This window comes from Geotrypetes seraphini, chromosome 6 (assembly GCF_902459505.1).
Source record: "Geotrypetes seraphini chromosome 6, aGeoSer1.1, whole genome shotgun sequence".
NCBI classification, from domain to species: domain Eukaryota; kingdom Metazoa; phylum Chordata; class Amphibia; order Gymnophiona; family Dermophiidae; genus Geotrypetes; species Geotrypetes seraphini.
In genome coordinates this window covers 169,822,837-169,836,404 of record NC_047089.1, presented here as the reverse complement: position 1 = coordinate 169,836,404, position 13,568 = coordinate 169,822,837, and the positions used below count along the sequence as shown (strand labels likewise).

The following is a 13,568-nucleotide window of genomic DNA, read 5'->3' as shown; positions in this document are numbered from 1 at the left end:
GCTTTCAGAATACAGTACAAAGTTTTAATAAATTTGAAAAAATGAATGTTGAATGTTTAGGGCACAGTGTTTTTTAAAATAAAATATGGGGTCCATTGGCTCTTTTTGTTGACTCGCATTAAGGATTTTATTTTCTGATTTTATCATTACACATCCAGGAGGGTGGGAGGTAATTGACATATATATATATATATATGTATATCTAATTTTTATGATAATTGTTATATAATAAATGTAATACATTACTGTAATTTATATAATAATAACTTGATATTATTATTAATTGATAAGAAGGGTGGGTGGGTAAAACAATATTTTTTATAATTAACTGTACGAATTGGTGTATTCTATGAAAATAGTTCTGTATTGATTGTTCTGTAACAAATGTAATACACTGTTGTAGTTTATATAATCATAAAATTTTTACAAACCCCCCCCCCCCCACACATATCTAGTTATATTCCAAAACGATCTTTGCATTCTGAGAATTTGGCTCTGCTGAAGACGACTGTGAATCCAAGGTTGGTCGATACTGGCAAAAAGACTCTTTGCTGTGCAGGAGTTAAGATTTTGGAACTCTTTGGTAGGACAGATATGGAATTGTTGTGAAAGGGGTATGTTTGTTGATGCTTTCTTTTAGTCATACTTTTTTATTAGGTAAATCTGATGAACTGTTTGTGATCCACAGTTGCGATATTAATCTGTATCCATGACACGATATTAACGCTTATTTGTTTTAAGCTATGTTTTTATGCAAAGCTATGATAGCATTTTTCAGCTACGAATTTTTAGACCTCTATGGGCTCCTTTTACGAAAGTACGCTAGCGTTTTTAGCGCACACACAAGATTAGCCCGCGCTAGCTGAAAAACTACCACCTGCTTTAAAAGGAGGCGGTAGCGGCTAGTGCGCATGGCATTTTAACGCACGCATATTTGCTGCTCTATATCCCAAACATTTAAGCTCTGATGGCTGGGCAGTGCTAGAAAGAATATTTGGGGGTGCTCTTGCACCCACAGAACTGGTGCCTATGATTCAGTTAGTTTTTTTAACAACTGCTGCTGTTGTAATTCATGGTTGAAGGAAATTGTCTTTAGGACTTTGAAACGTGCTATTTTGCTGTCTGAATAGAAGAGGTTGCCGTACAATAATTTGACAAGGAGCTTGTCAGCCTGTAGTTACTCCGTGTTCTTTAACTTATTCAGAAAATCTCTGCTATCTTATAAGAAGCTGTTTTTAAGAGCTTGAGTATCCTATTGGTCCAAATAATTTGGTCAACCAGTGTTCCCAGGCCTGTGGATATTCAGTGACTTGTAACATTGACTTATACGATCATCTACTGAATACGAGTTACTGTGTTGTTGATTTTGATAAAGAAGTTTGTATATTATAGATTTAACCTGTTTTCAAGATATTTCTAAGATGTCATCTGACAGCATACGTTCAATACCTCATGAAGAAGTTTATTGTGATTGTTCTTTATGTTTTATATTGGAGCTCATCTATATTAGCATTTAAGTGTTGTTCACAGAGATCTGAGAGTGAAAAGATGGAGATTAATTTTCCATGGAAATGTACTGAAGTAAGGACATTAAAAAAACAACAACATAAAAATGTGACAGGAGATGAAAGGTCAGCTCTTATTGAAATAAAGAATCTGTATAGCTTTCTGAGTGTTTTCTTTCATGACCCTGTTTGTGGGAGGGTTTTCCACAGTTACACACTAATCCCTCACTTTCCCTGTGTCCACATGCTACAAATTTTGGGGAATGTGCTCACTCGGTTTCTTGGTCTTTCCTAAGAAGTTTACTTAACTCAAACGAGGCCATCAGAAACCAGAGCCTCACCGTGGTTGTCCTGTACTAGATGAATAAATTCTTCATGATAGATGGCATGTATCAATTTTTTATTCCAGCAACGAGAGAAGCGCTTAAGGGCTTTGCTTATGCTGGAGTGCTTTCCTGCTTGACATGCAAGGCTAGGACAGACACAGGCAGATGGATTACTGTCATTCTGCTTGAAATGAAGCCTGTCAAAAACAAGGCAAATAAAAATTATACATTTCATTTTAGATTTGGTGTACACACTTTCAGCTCCAATTAATTTGGTGAACCTTGTTCTTTCTTTGTGAACTAATTATTCGAAGTTGTAGATATACTTTCATTTCATTACACTTTATGGAGGGTTTAATAGTGTATTCAGAGGGGCAATGAGATGACAAAATGTTTTGTGATGGTGAAGTCAAGTAAAATAGCAAATACAGTCAAACTTTGGTTTGCGAGTAATGTGGTTTGCGAGTGTTTTGCAAGACAAGCAAAAAACTCGAGCAAACTTTAACTCTCAAACCGAGTGTTGACTCGGTATGCGAGCATATCACCCCACCCCGGGAACCGGCTTCTCTCCTCCTGCGTGGCTCACCGCCAAACCCTTACCTCCATCGGACACCGGCATGCACTAGCCCAAAGGACATACGCGTGCCAGTGCAGAAAGAGCCTGCCACTGATCTTCTATGCTGGGCTGCTGCGGGGCCTTAAGCATCTGCACATGCTCAAGGCCTTCTGGCTCTATTAAATCTTTTTGTTTTAGTCTTGATCTTTCTAGTTTCATGTGTTTTCCATTCTTGTGAGTCTCTAAAGTTTCCTTTAACTTTAAGAGAGGTCTTTAAGGGAGTGATCTTTCATTAAGCAATGTTCACCTACTAAGTTGTCATTCTAGGTTTTTTTTTCTGTAATAATTTAATTACTTTCAGAATACAGTACAAAGTTTTAATAAATTTGAAAAAATGAATGTTGAATGTTTAGGGCACAGTGTTTTTTTAAATAAAATATGGGGTCCATTGGCTCTTTTTGTTGACTCACATTAAGAATTTTATTTTCTGATTTTATCATTACCCTCTCTGAGATTCCTAGGGTGGGGTGGGATGGGGTGGAATGGAAGTGAGCAGCGCCAGTGGTCTCGGTGGGGGGAGGGGGGTCTATTTTTGGGATGTGGAACGAATCAACCGAGTTTCCCTTACTTCCTATCAGGAAACTCGCTTTGATATACAAGCACTTTGGTTTACGAGCATGCTTTTGGAATGAATTATGCTTGCAAACCAAGGTTCTACTGTATAAAGTTTCTTTACATAAATCTTTTTGACTGTCCATTGGCCCTTTTAAGCAGTAAACTCTTACCCATACGGGTAGGGGGAGGCACTGAAAAGTTCTCAGCCTAACCAAGAAGAAAATAACATGGATATGGTTCAATAAATGATCTGAAATAATATCAGAACATAGAATTTCATTTCTGCAGATTGGCACTGAACAAAATAAGATAACACTGTGTTCAGCTACAGTGGCAAAATAACGCTCAGAATTTAGGAAGTTGGTTTGGCTGAGAACTTTTCAACACACCTCCTTGTAGTGTCACTTTAAAGATAGCACCACCTACTGGTGGAAAAGAAACATTGCGCTGCATTGTACATAGAAAAATAGTATGGAAGAAAGTGTACAGTGATGAACCTGTGTTAAAAAAGAAAAGTATATATATATATTTATAAATCTTTATTCATTGTAAAGCTAAAAATAAGTGCAACATATTATAGACATTTTACACTTTAACAGCACTTAAATTCTATCAACTTATATTTCATGACAAATACATATATCATTCCCCCCCCCTTCTACGTATCCAACAATTGCACTCAGATTAAAAGTATTTCCCTATCCTGGACGTGTATGTTCAAAGAGCAAAATCAACAATCACTCCTTACAGAATCTTGTCAATGGCTCCTAAACCTCCTTAAATTTCCTATAATGTCCCTGCTGGATGGCAATCATACATTCCATTTTAAAAATGCTCCAGCTATAGATATGAAAGAATGAATGCCGATAGTTTGGGGCACAGTAATTTATTTAAATTGGTTTGGGGCCCATTGACATCTTATATTACTTCACTATAGTAGGTATTTGATAATGAGTCAGTTTTTGTTTGTTTTCATACACATCCAGGGGAGGGGGGAGGGGGGTTCTGTCTTAATTTTGTCCTTTGAGTATTTACACTTGGGGTGGGTGGGAGGAAGAGAGGATGTTATTAATTAGAAGAGGGTAAGGTTTTTGTGATAATCTATGTTTTTGTGTTTTATTGTATTATTATATGTTACATTTTTATGGATTGCACTATTGAAGTTTGGAAAATCAATAAAGGATTTTAAAAAAATGTGGCAAAAAGATTCCCCCCAGAAGTTATAATTTAACCGATCCCAGTTTTTCCAGTTCTTCAAAATGAGTTGTATGGCAACTCCCATCATAATAAAAGAGAGGTTTATTATTATGGGAAGATATTGGGCTTTTAGCCCTCATTAACGTGCCATAAAGTATATTTTTTAGTAAAAGTGCTTAAGCTGTGATCTTTCTGAATTAGCTCAGTGAGAAATGTCTATAATCCATTTAGAATTGCTGTTATATATGCATCATATTGAACTTCACTTTGGAAGACCTTCAAACTTGTGGCAGTGAAACTATGGGGCCACCCATGCTAGACTTTAGCAAAGCATTCGATAGCGTACCTCACCGCAGGTTGCTGGGCAAGATGAGTTCTATAGGATTAGGAGACACATTGATGAAATGGGTTGGGAACTGGCTTGGAGGTAGGCTTCAAAGGGTAGTGGTGAATGGCACCCCCTCCGAAATGACGGAGGTGATCAGTGGAGTGCCACAGGGCTCGGTCTTGGGCCCGATCCTATTCAACATCTTTATAAGGGACTTGACAGAAGGGCTTCGAGGGAAAATAACTTTATTTGCCGATGACGCCAAACTAAGTAATGTTGTGGGCAAATGCACTACGAACGAAGATTCGACACCCGACAACATGATACACGACCTACTCCTACTGGAGCGCTGGTCTAGGACCTGGCAACTCAGCTTCAATGCCAAAAAATGCAAAGTTATGCACCTGGGCAGCCAAAATCCATGCAGGATCTATACCCTTAATGGCGAGATCCTAGCAAGAACGGTAGCAGAACGAGACTTGGGGGTGATCGTCGGTGAGGACATGAAGGCTGCCAATCAAGTGGAGCAGGCTTCATCCAAGGCTAGACAAATCATGGGTTGCATACGCAGGGGTTTCGTCAGCCGTAAACCGGAAGTCATCATGCCATTGTGCAGGTCCATGGTGAGACCCCACCTGGAGTACTGTGTGCAGTTCTGGAGGCCGCATTATCGCAAGGATGTACTGAGGCTGGAGTCGGTTCAGAGAATGGCCACCCAGATGGTCTCGGGACTTAAGGATCTCCCGTACGAGGAACGGCTGGACAAATTGCGTCTGTACTCGCTCGAGGAGCGCAGGGAGAGTGGGGACATGATCGAGACGTTCAAGTATCTCACGGGCCGCATCGAGACTGAGGAAGATATCTTCTTTTTCAGGGGTCCCGCGACAACAAGAGGGCATCCGTGGAAAATCAGAGGCGGAAAACTACGAGGTGATACCAGAAAATTCTTTTTCACTGAAAGGGTGGTCGATCGCTTGAATAGTCTTCCACTGCAGGTGATTGAGGCTAGTAGCGTGCCTGATTTTAAAGCCAAATGGGATCGACACATGGGATCTATTCACAGGGCAAAGGGAGGGGAGGGACAGTAGGGTGGGCAGACTTGATGGGCCGTGGCCCTTATCTGCTGTCTATTTCTATGTTTCTATGTTTCTTTAACTAAGGGCTTCTTTTACGAAGGTGTGCTAGCGGTTTTAGCATGCGCTACAATGCTGTGCACGCTAGACGCTAACGCCTCCATAGAGATGGCTTTAGTATTTTCCGTGTAGCGCAGGGTTAGCGCACGCGGAATTGTAGCGCGTGCTAAAAACGCTAGCGCACCTTCGTAAAAGGAGACCTAAATTACATTAGGCACTAAAGCATGCCTAGTGCAGCTTAAATTGGTGTACCATAGGATGCGCTCAGGCATCTTGTGGTAAAAATCAATTTAGCGCACACTAATTCATATGCTAAAAATTGTTTCAATTATAAAGGGGGGGTGACAGGGGTAGCACAGGAGGTAAAGGTGCTGGGGGGAGTAACCGGTGCCAGAGATGGTATTTACACTTCTCCCTCGTTATTTGCGGGGGATACGGGCAGAGCCAGACCGCGAATGGCGAAAAACCGTGATTATCCGGCTCTGACCCACCCCCACCTCCCTGCCGCCTTTCTAGCCTTACCTGGTGGTCTAGAGGGCTTTCGGGGCAGGAGCGATCTTCCTACACTCCTGCCTCGTGCAGATCGCCATGAGGAAATGGCTGCTGTGAGTTCCCTCTCGAGACTATGTCGGGAACTCCCTACAGCCATTTCCTCATGGCGATCTGCACGGGGCATGAGCGTAGGAAGATTGCTCCTGCCCCGAAAGCCCTCTAGACCACCAGGTACGGCAGGGAGGTAAAAAATATGTTTTTTTTTATTTTCCCCCTCCCCAGAAAAAAATTGCGATTATGTGAAATTGCGAGTGCAGAAACCACGAATGGGGAGGGGGATGTGTATTTCTGATGAATCAAAGAAACTCAAACAAATCTCTGTAATGCTTTTTGCTACAGCTTAGTAAAAGGGCCTCTAAATTTCTTGGGCCCTATATTCAACCAGTGGAGGACTGCACTTTGATTGCTATTGGTGTTAAAATCGGATATCTGGTATTTTTGGCCGATGAACCCTTTAAGCCGATAGCGGCTGGCCAGTTAAGTTATAGTGATTAAAGATAGGATCGCTATTTATGCGGTCTGGTTTAATCATTAATTTTATCCAGTCAGATGCTGAATATCTGTGCGTAACCGGATAAGTTGCACGATATAGCCAGTTTAGCAGTAAGCATTAACTGTGCATATTCAGTGGCAGATAATTGGTTGTTTATTTATTCATTCATTCATTCAATTTTCTATACTGTTCTCTCAGGAACTGTCTTCCACTGAATTGCATGATTAGCTGGAAAAATTCTATTTAACCTATAAGTGGCCATTTCTGACAAGTTATAGAGGGGCTGATTCTATAAAGTGCACCTCAATTTGGACGCCTAACTTTATTGGCAAAATGTCCTTTATAGCCTCAATAATTGGTTAAAAAAAAAAAAATTAATCGGACGATAGGCGCCTATACAATTTTTTAAAAGATAGGCGCCTATTGCATTGCGCTTAAGAGCGCCTAATGTCTAAGTGAGTGTTTCTATGGGCAGAGTGTGACTTAGGCATCGCTAAGTGCGATTCTCCTAAAAACTTAGGTGCCTGAAATGTAGGCCTTTAAAACCCTGGCCTATATTTCAAGCGCCGTTTATAGAATCAGCCCCATAGTGTTTAATATTGGGAGGCTTGTTCTTAATATTTATAACAGATGGTGCTGAAGACGTCTTAAGCACATTTCCTCCCTCTCCCTCCCCCCATATTTAGTGGTTCTTGGCCAGCCAGGAATGGCTCCAAGGTGGCAATCTGCCAACATTCAGCAGGAGATAGTCGGCTTTCTCCTGCTAAATATGCCACTGGATTGGCTAGTGACTGATTGTGTCATGCAACATAACTAGGCACTGCCAATATTCCTCGGCTGGCTGGCTAAGGTGGGCAACCAGAAAGACCTACCAGCAAATGAATATCAGGTTAGGCAGCTACATCCGTGGTGGTGAACTATAACCCAGATATTCAAAGCTAATGGCCAGATACAGTCCCAGCATTGAATACCTAGGATTGCCGCGGCCTGTAGGAGGTAACCAAGCTGGCTCTCATGGTCTCAATATCAAGACCAGTGCCTTCAAGGGTAATTTTATAAGTGACACGAACATGCAGAACAGCTCTTTTCATGCTCACATATGCAATGGATTAATATAATGCTTTTTCTGTGGTCCAGCAGGGGTGTGCAGTCCAAACATTTTCATTCCATATTGTTTCCTAAGTCGTTTGTGGACATCTTTGTTATGTTGGGTTTCTTGTTATGGGCATGGGCGATGGAATGTGGCAAGCCACAGGGTCCACGGCCTCCCCCATGGATTAGCGGTCACCAGTCACTTATGGCTCTGCTTCCCCACCCACCTCCTCCTGGCGCTATACTTTTAAATCATTGGGCAGCCACCGTGCAGCATCAACGAGCAGGCCTACACTGAAATCCTTCATTCTACATCCAGGGACAGGCCTGTTTATTGACACTGCTCAGTGGCTGTCCAAAGATTTAAAAGTACAGCACCAGGAGGATGTGGGTGTGGGTGTCGAGAATTAGAGAGAAGTTATGCCCAACTGGGACTCTGCTGAGGTCCAGAGCAGAGCACCTGCCCCCCCCAAAGACAAAACAACTTTCCGCTCCCTATGGTTATGGGAGCAATATTGTGAATAGTATGCACTTTTTTTAGGAGTCATGTATGATTCTGAGTTGAGCACACAACTAAATTGGCTAACAAGCCAATTAATGCCAAAAACTGGGTGCAAACCATCACTTTTCAGCATTAATTGGCAACATTTTAGATTTGCATGCACATCCTGCTAACCGCTATTCTATAAAGATCCATGCACAACTCTCACGTAACTCAAAAGGGGGTGTGGCCCACACTAATTGCTTTGTGCACTTTTGCAAACCTGCCCATTAACCATCCATTGCCCCCGGCGGCTCAGGGCCCTGTCTGGAGGGCCTTCATGCATGCACAGACATCAGAGTTTACTGTACCACCGTGTACAAATGTTTGCGGGACGCTGCTCTAGAGCAGTGGTTCCCAACCCTGTCCTGGAGGACCACCAGCCAGTCAGGTTTTCAGGATAGCCCTAATGACTATGCATGGAGGAGATTTCAAGTTTCAAGTTTTATTGGGATTTGTTATCTATGCAATATCATATATTTCAATGCGTATAACAATTGTTTTTAAAATAACAATTAACAAATTGGGGAGGACAAAACAAGATAATATAGACAAATTTTGGCATTCTATTACAAACTGGTACAAAAGGCAAAAGGGATGAACTAAAAAATTTTTAAGAAAAGAAAAAGAAACATTTAAGGAAAAAAACCACATATGGAGGGGTCATGGAAAACATATATGGTAGGATCTACTAGAAGATTTGCATGCCTTTCACCTCCATTATATGCAAATCGCTCTCATGCATATTCATTAGGGTTATCCCAAAAACCCAACTGGCTGGTGGTCCTCCAGGACAAGGTTGGGAAACACTGCTCTAGAGCATTAGCTGTTCTGGTCCTTTTATTGGTAATGTGACTCAGAGTTACCCTGAATAACTGATTATTAGTGCTTAATTGACTTTAGTTTTTGCATGGATCTGGGATCTGTACCCAAATTACAGAATCTGAGGAATAGTGCGTGACTGTGGGCTTGATTGTTATCGTCCAGGAACATGGTCTTGGTTAACCAAGATGGAGTAGCCCCTCCAAGTTTACCTCTCTTTGTAGACTTTGCAACTCTAATGCTCTGCCATGATAAATTCAGCCCACTTTGCACTTTCAAAGGCCAGATTTCATTTCCTAGCTCTTAAGCAGCTATTGTGTGTGTGTGTGTGGAGGGGGAGGGGGGAGGGGTCCAGTACCTGGAAGTAGCTGTGCCATATTTACTTTCTGCCAGTTATCTAGCCACTCATGTTGGTTTTGCATTAGAACGGCTTCTACTCTGATATAGAACTAGTCAATTAAATACTACATTTCTCTCTTTCATATAAATGCTGCATACTTTTAAACCCAGAAAACCTGGTTGGGTTTTCTAATTATATTACTACTATATGTTTACCCAGATGGCTGGTTTTCACATCTTCTAGTATGCTATAAAGTGACCTTATTTTAGAGAATTAAGCCATTTAAGTTTACAAAAACACAGATTGGCACTTTAAGAGGAAAACTACTATATATTCTACAATTTTCTGTCTGTCTTCTCATATATTTACATATATAGACCTTATTTTGCTCATCACTATGCATGTCATGTCAACAATAAAACTACTCTGTTTTGAATTTCAAATGCTACATTTGCCCTAAATTGATCCAAGCCAAAATTTGTGAACATGCCTAAATGACTGAAATCACATAATTGACTTATTTTCATTACTTAAGCTCAAATAAACACAGATTGAATATGTAGTTAAAGCAGTTTATTTGGCATAATGTATCCAATCAGCATAACATTCCCTCTTCTTGCCATATAAATTCTCCCTGTTGGTTTCTCTGCCGGACAAAGTTGTCAAAAAACACAGATGGACAATCTTAAGCCTCTTTCAATAAAGCAGTGAAGCATCAGAGAATGTGCACACCATTGTGACCATTAAGGAGACAGACTAATCAGGTTTTCTGGCTCTTACTATAGCTTCAGGTTCCATACATCAAACAGCACAAGGTGATTAAGGAGAAGCACTTCGAATGGCAAATAACAAATATTGCACCAAACACAAGAAAGTAGGAAATCTAAAATTATTCAGATCACTTACGCTTCTACTACATAAACAAAAATAGAGGATGTGGTAAGAGCGGTTAATGTAGCTGGTTTTAAAAAAGGTTTGGACAAGTTTCTAGAGGAAAAGTCCATAAACTGCTGTTGTGACAGACATGGGAGAAGTCACTGCTTGCCCTGGATCGGTGGCATGGAATGCTGCTACTATTTTGGGTTTTGCCAGGTACTTGTGACTTGCATTGGCCTCTGTAAAGACAGGATACTTGGCTAGATGGACCATTGGTCTGATCGTCTCAAAGTCCCTCCTTGAGGGCCACAATCCAGTCAGGTTTTCAGGATTTCCCCAATGAATATGCATGAGATCTATGTTCATGCACTGCTTTCAATGCACATTCATTGGGGAAATCCTGAAAACCCAACTGGACTGCGGCCCTCAAGGAGGGACTTTGAGATCCAAGTTTAAGTTTTTCAAGTTTTATTAGGATTTTATATACCGCCTATCAAGGTTATCTAAGCGGTTTTACAATCAGGTACTCAAGCATTTTCCCTATCTGTCCCGGTGGGTTCACAATCTATCTAACGTACCTGGGGCTATGGAGGATTAAGTGACTTGCCCAGGATCACAAGGAGCAGTGCGGGGTTTGAACCCACAACCCCAGGGTGCTGAGGCTGTAGCTTCAACCACTGCGCCACACACTCTACCCTGCATTAAGGCTATTCTTATGTTCTTAGATACGTGAATCGATGAAACCACAAAGGTCAAATAACAAACCCTTTGAATCCCTATATAACTTCCACCTAAAATTTCAAAATGAGGAGGAAAAAGCCTCAGAACCCACCTCCACCCTACAGAGATCGGGTGGTAGGAATCTTAGAGTGAAACACCTTATGGGCGTAAAAAAAAATCTCTTCATGAAAATAAATGGTGGCTCTGTGCAATGCAAGTAAACCAGTGGAACAAAAAAAAAAAAATCACAGTACTTATCTGTACAGATGATCCATCACACCATCTGTACAGATGGATGGTCTGTACAGATAAGCAATGTGATCTTTTTGTTCTGCTGGTTTACTTGCATTGCACAGAGCTATCATTTATTTTCGTGAGGAGTTTTTTTCCGGCAATACTTTTAAAACAAATAAGAGGAAATATTATTTTACTCAAAGAATAGTTAAGCTCTGGAACTTGTTGCTAGAGGATGTGGTTAGAGCTGGGTTTAAGAAAGATCTGGACAAGTTCCTAGAGGAAAGATTCATAGTCTACTTTTGAGACTTTTGGATTGGTAGCTTGGAATGTTGCTATTATTTGGGTTTCTGCCAGGTAATTGGCCACTGTTGAAAACAAGAAACTGGGCTAGTTGGCCACTGGTCTGACCCAATACTGTATGGCTAATCATATGTTCATTATAGTCCTTGTTGTCAGTGCAGGTTAGTTATCATTTCTCTGTGTTGAGACCGATATGGGGGAAGCCACTGCTTGCCATGGATCGGTGGCATGAAATGCTGCTACTATTTGGGTTTTTTGACAGGTGCTTGTGGTTTGGATCGGCCTCCGTGAAGATGGGATACTCAATGCTGGCTTTACTAGTTCTTTTATTGTATTAACTAGTTCACTAGTACGGTTTGTTAATAATTCCCTATAGAAGACTGCATCTGAAAGTTGTTGATTAGCTTCAGCTCTATAGTCATCTATGTTCTGGACCACAATCGAGCCTCCTTTATCAGCTCTGAGGATAGTAATGTCAGCATTCTCCCGAAGTTGTTTCATAGCTGTATTTTGAGCCTTACTGAGATTAAAAGATATTTTCCTGCATGGATCACTATCTTCTATTTATTTCAAATCTTTCAATACTAGATCCCTAAAAGTGGCTACCCTCAAGTCCATAGGGCCAGGGGGATATCATCGTGATGGTAATTTCACAAGAGATATGTCGATGGAAAAAGGATTTTCTTTAAAAAAATATCTTTAGTTGTAATTTACACAGAAGACGATATAAAACAATCCTCTGCTTAAATGCGTCATAGTAGGTAGAGGGAGCAAAACTTAAACCAAGCTCCAAAACTGATATTTGATCATTATTTAAGACAGTATTAGACAAATTTATAACTGCTGATTTCTGTTCCTTCTACCTTGCTGCATCGTACACCTGGAACAACCTGCCCGGCTCGGTGCGTCAGGTTCTCTCTCTGGCGGTATTCAAATCCAGGTTGAAGACCCACTTTTTCGAAGCTGCGTTTAAGTCCCAATCTTATAAACCAGGGGTGTCCAACCTGTGGCCTGAGGGCCGCTTGCGGCCCCATGAAGTATTTTGTGCGGCCCCGGTCGAGGGCGATGCAGTGTTTTCCTCTGCTGCCCCCCCCCCCCTGGTGTTTATCATCTTGCCGGCTCCCTCCTCTGTCTTGCTGCAGCGTTTGCACGTTAGTGAGGCCCCAGAAACATTTTTTTTGGCCAATGTGGCCCAGTGAAGCCAAAAGGTTGGACACCCCTGCTATAAATTGTAAACCACCAATATCTCCGTCATTCCCTCTCTAGTCCCTACCACATCCTCATCTTGTAAATACCTACCTGAGCAATATGCATAAATTCACCTCTGGTCTGTGTTTCTGTCTTGGATTGTAAGCTCGTTCAAGCAGGGACTGTCTCTTGAGTGTTTAATGCACAGCGCTGTGTGTGTTTGGTAGCGCTATAGAAATAATAAATAGCAGTAGTAATTTTTTTCACACTATTCTTTTTCTGCAGTCACTTGACCCAAGCAGCGTTTGAAGACCCTCAGTTTGAGAACTGCCAAATCAACCCTCCAGCCCCACGGAAAGTGGAAATGAGGAGGGATCCTGTACTGGGCTTTGGCTTTGTGGCTGGAAGTGAAAAACCTGTCGTTGTTCGTTCTGTAACTCCAGGTGAGACTTAATATATTAATACTGCATTACCTTAACATAAACATTGGAATATACTCTACCAGTATAGTCTGCAGTCCATATTCTAAAAGCCACTTAGCAAATATCTTTATCTGGATTACTTCTTCAGATATTTAGTTTCAAGTTTATCAAGTGTATTAAAAAAAAAAATTAAACCGCTTAATCAGGTTTCTAAGCGATGTACAATATAAAACTTACATAAAAACAGATTAAAAGTCAGGGATACTAAACAAAACCAAAGTGGCTTAGTAAAACACATAATAAGACATATGGACTTACTTCAAAC

At 41.0% G+C, this 13,568-nt stretch overlaps 1 protein-coding gene across 6 annotated transcripts in view; it reads left to right on the top strand.

The window, feature by feature from the left end:
• The window catches only part of FRMPD4 (FERM and PDZ domain containing 4), a 726,784-nt gene that overhangs the window by 509,946 nt on the left and 203,270 nt on the right, over positions 1-13,568 (top strand). For all 6 annotated transcript variants that reach the window (XM_033948887.1, XM_033948890.1, XM_033948886.1 and 3 more), the window contains exon 3: positions 13,107-13,264. In XM_033948887.1, coding sequence (XP_033804778.1) covers positions 13,107-13,264 — 158 coding nt within the window. The remainder of the gene's footprint in view (positions 1-13,106; positions 13,265-13,568) is intronic.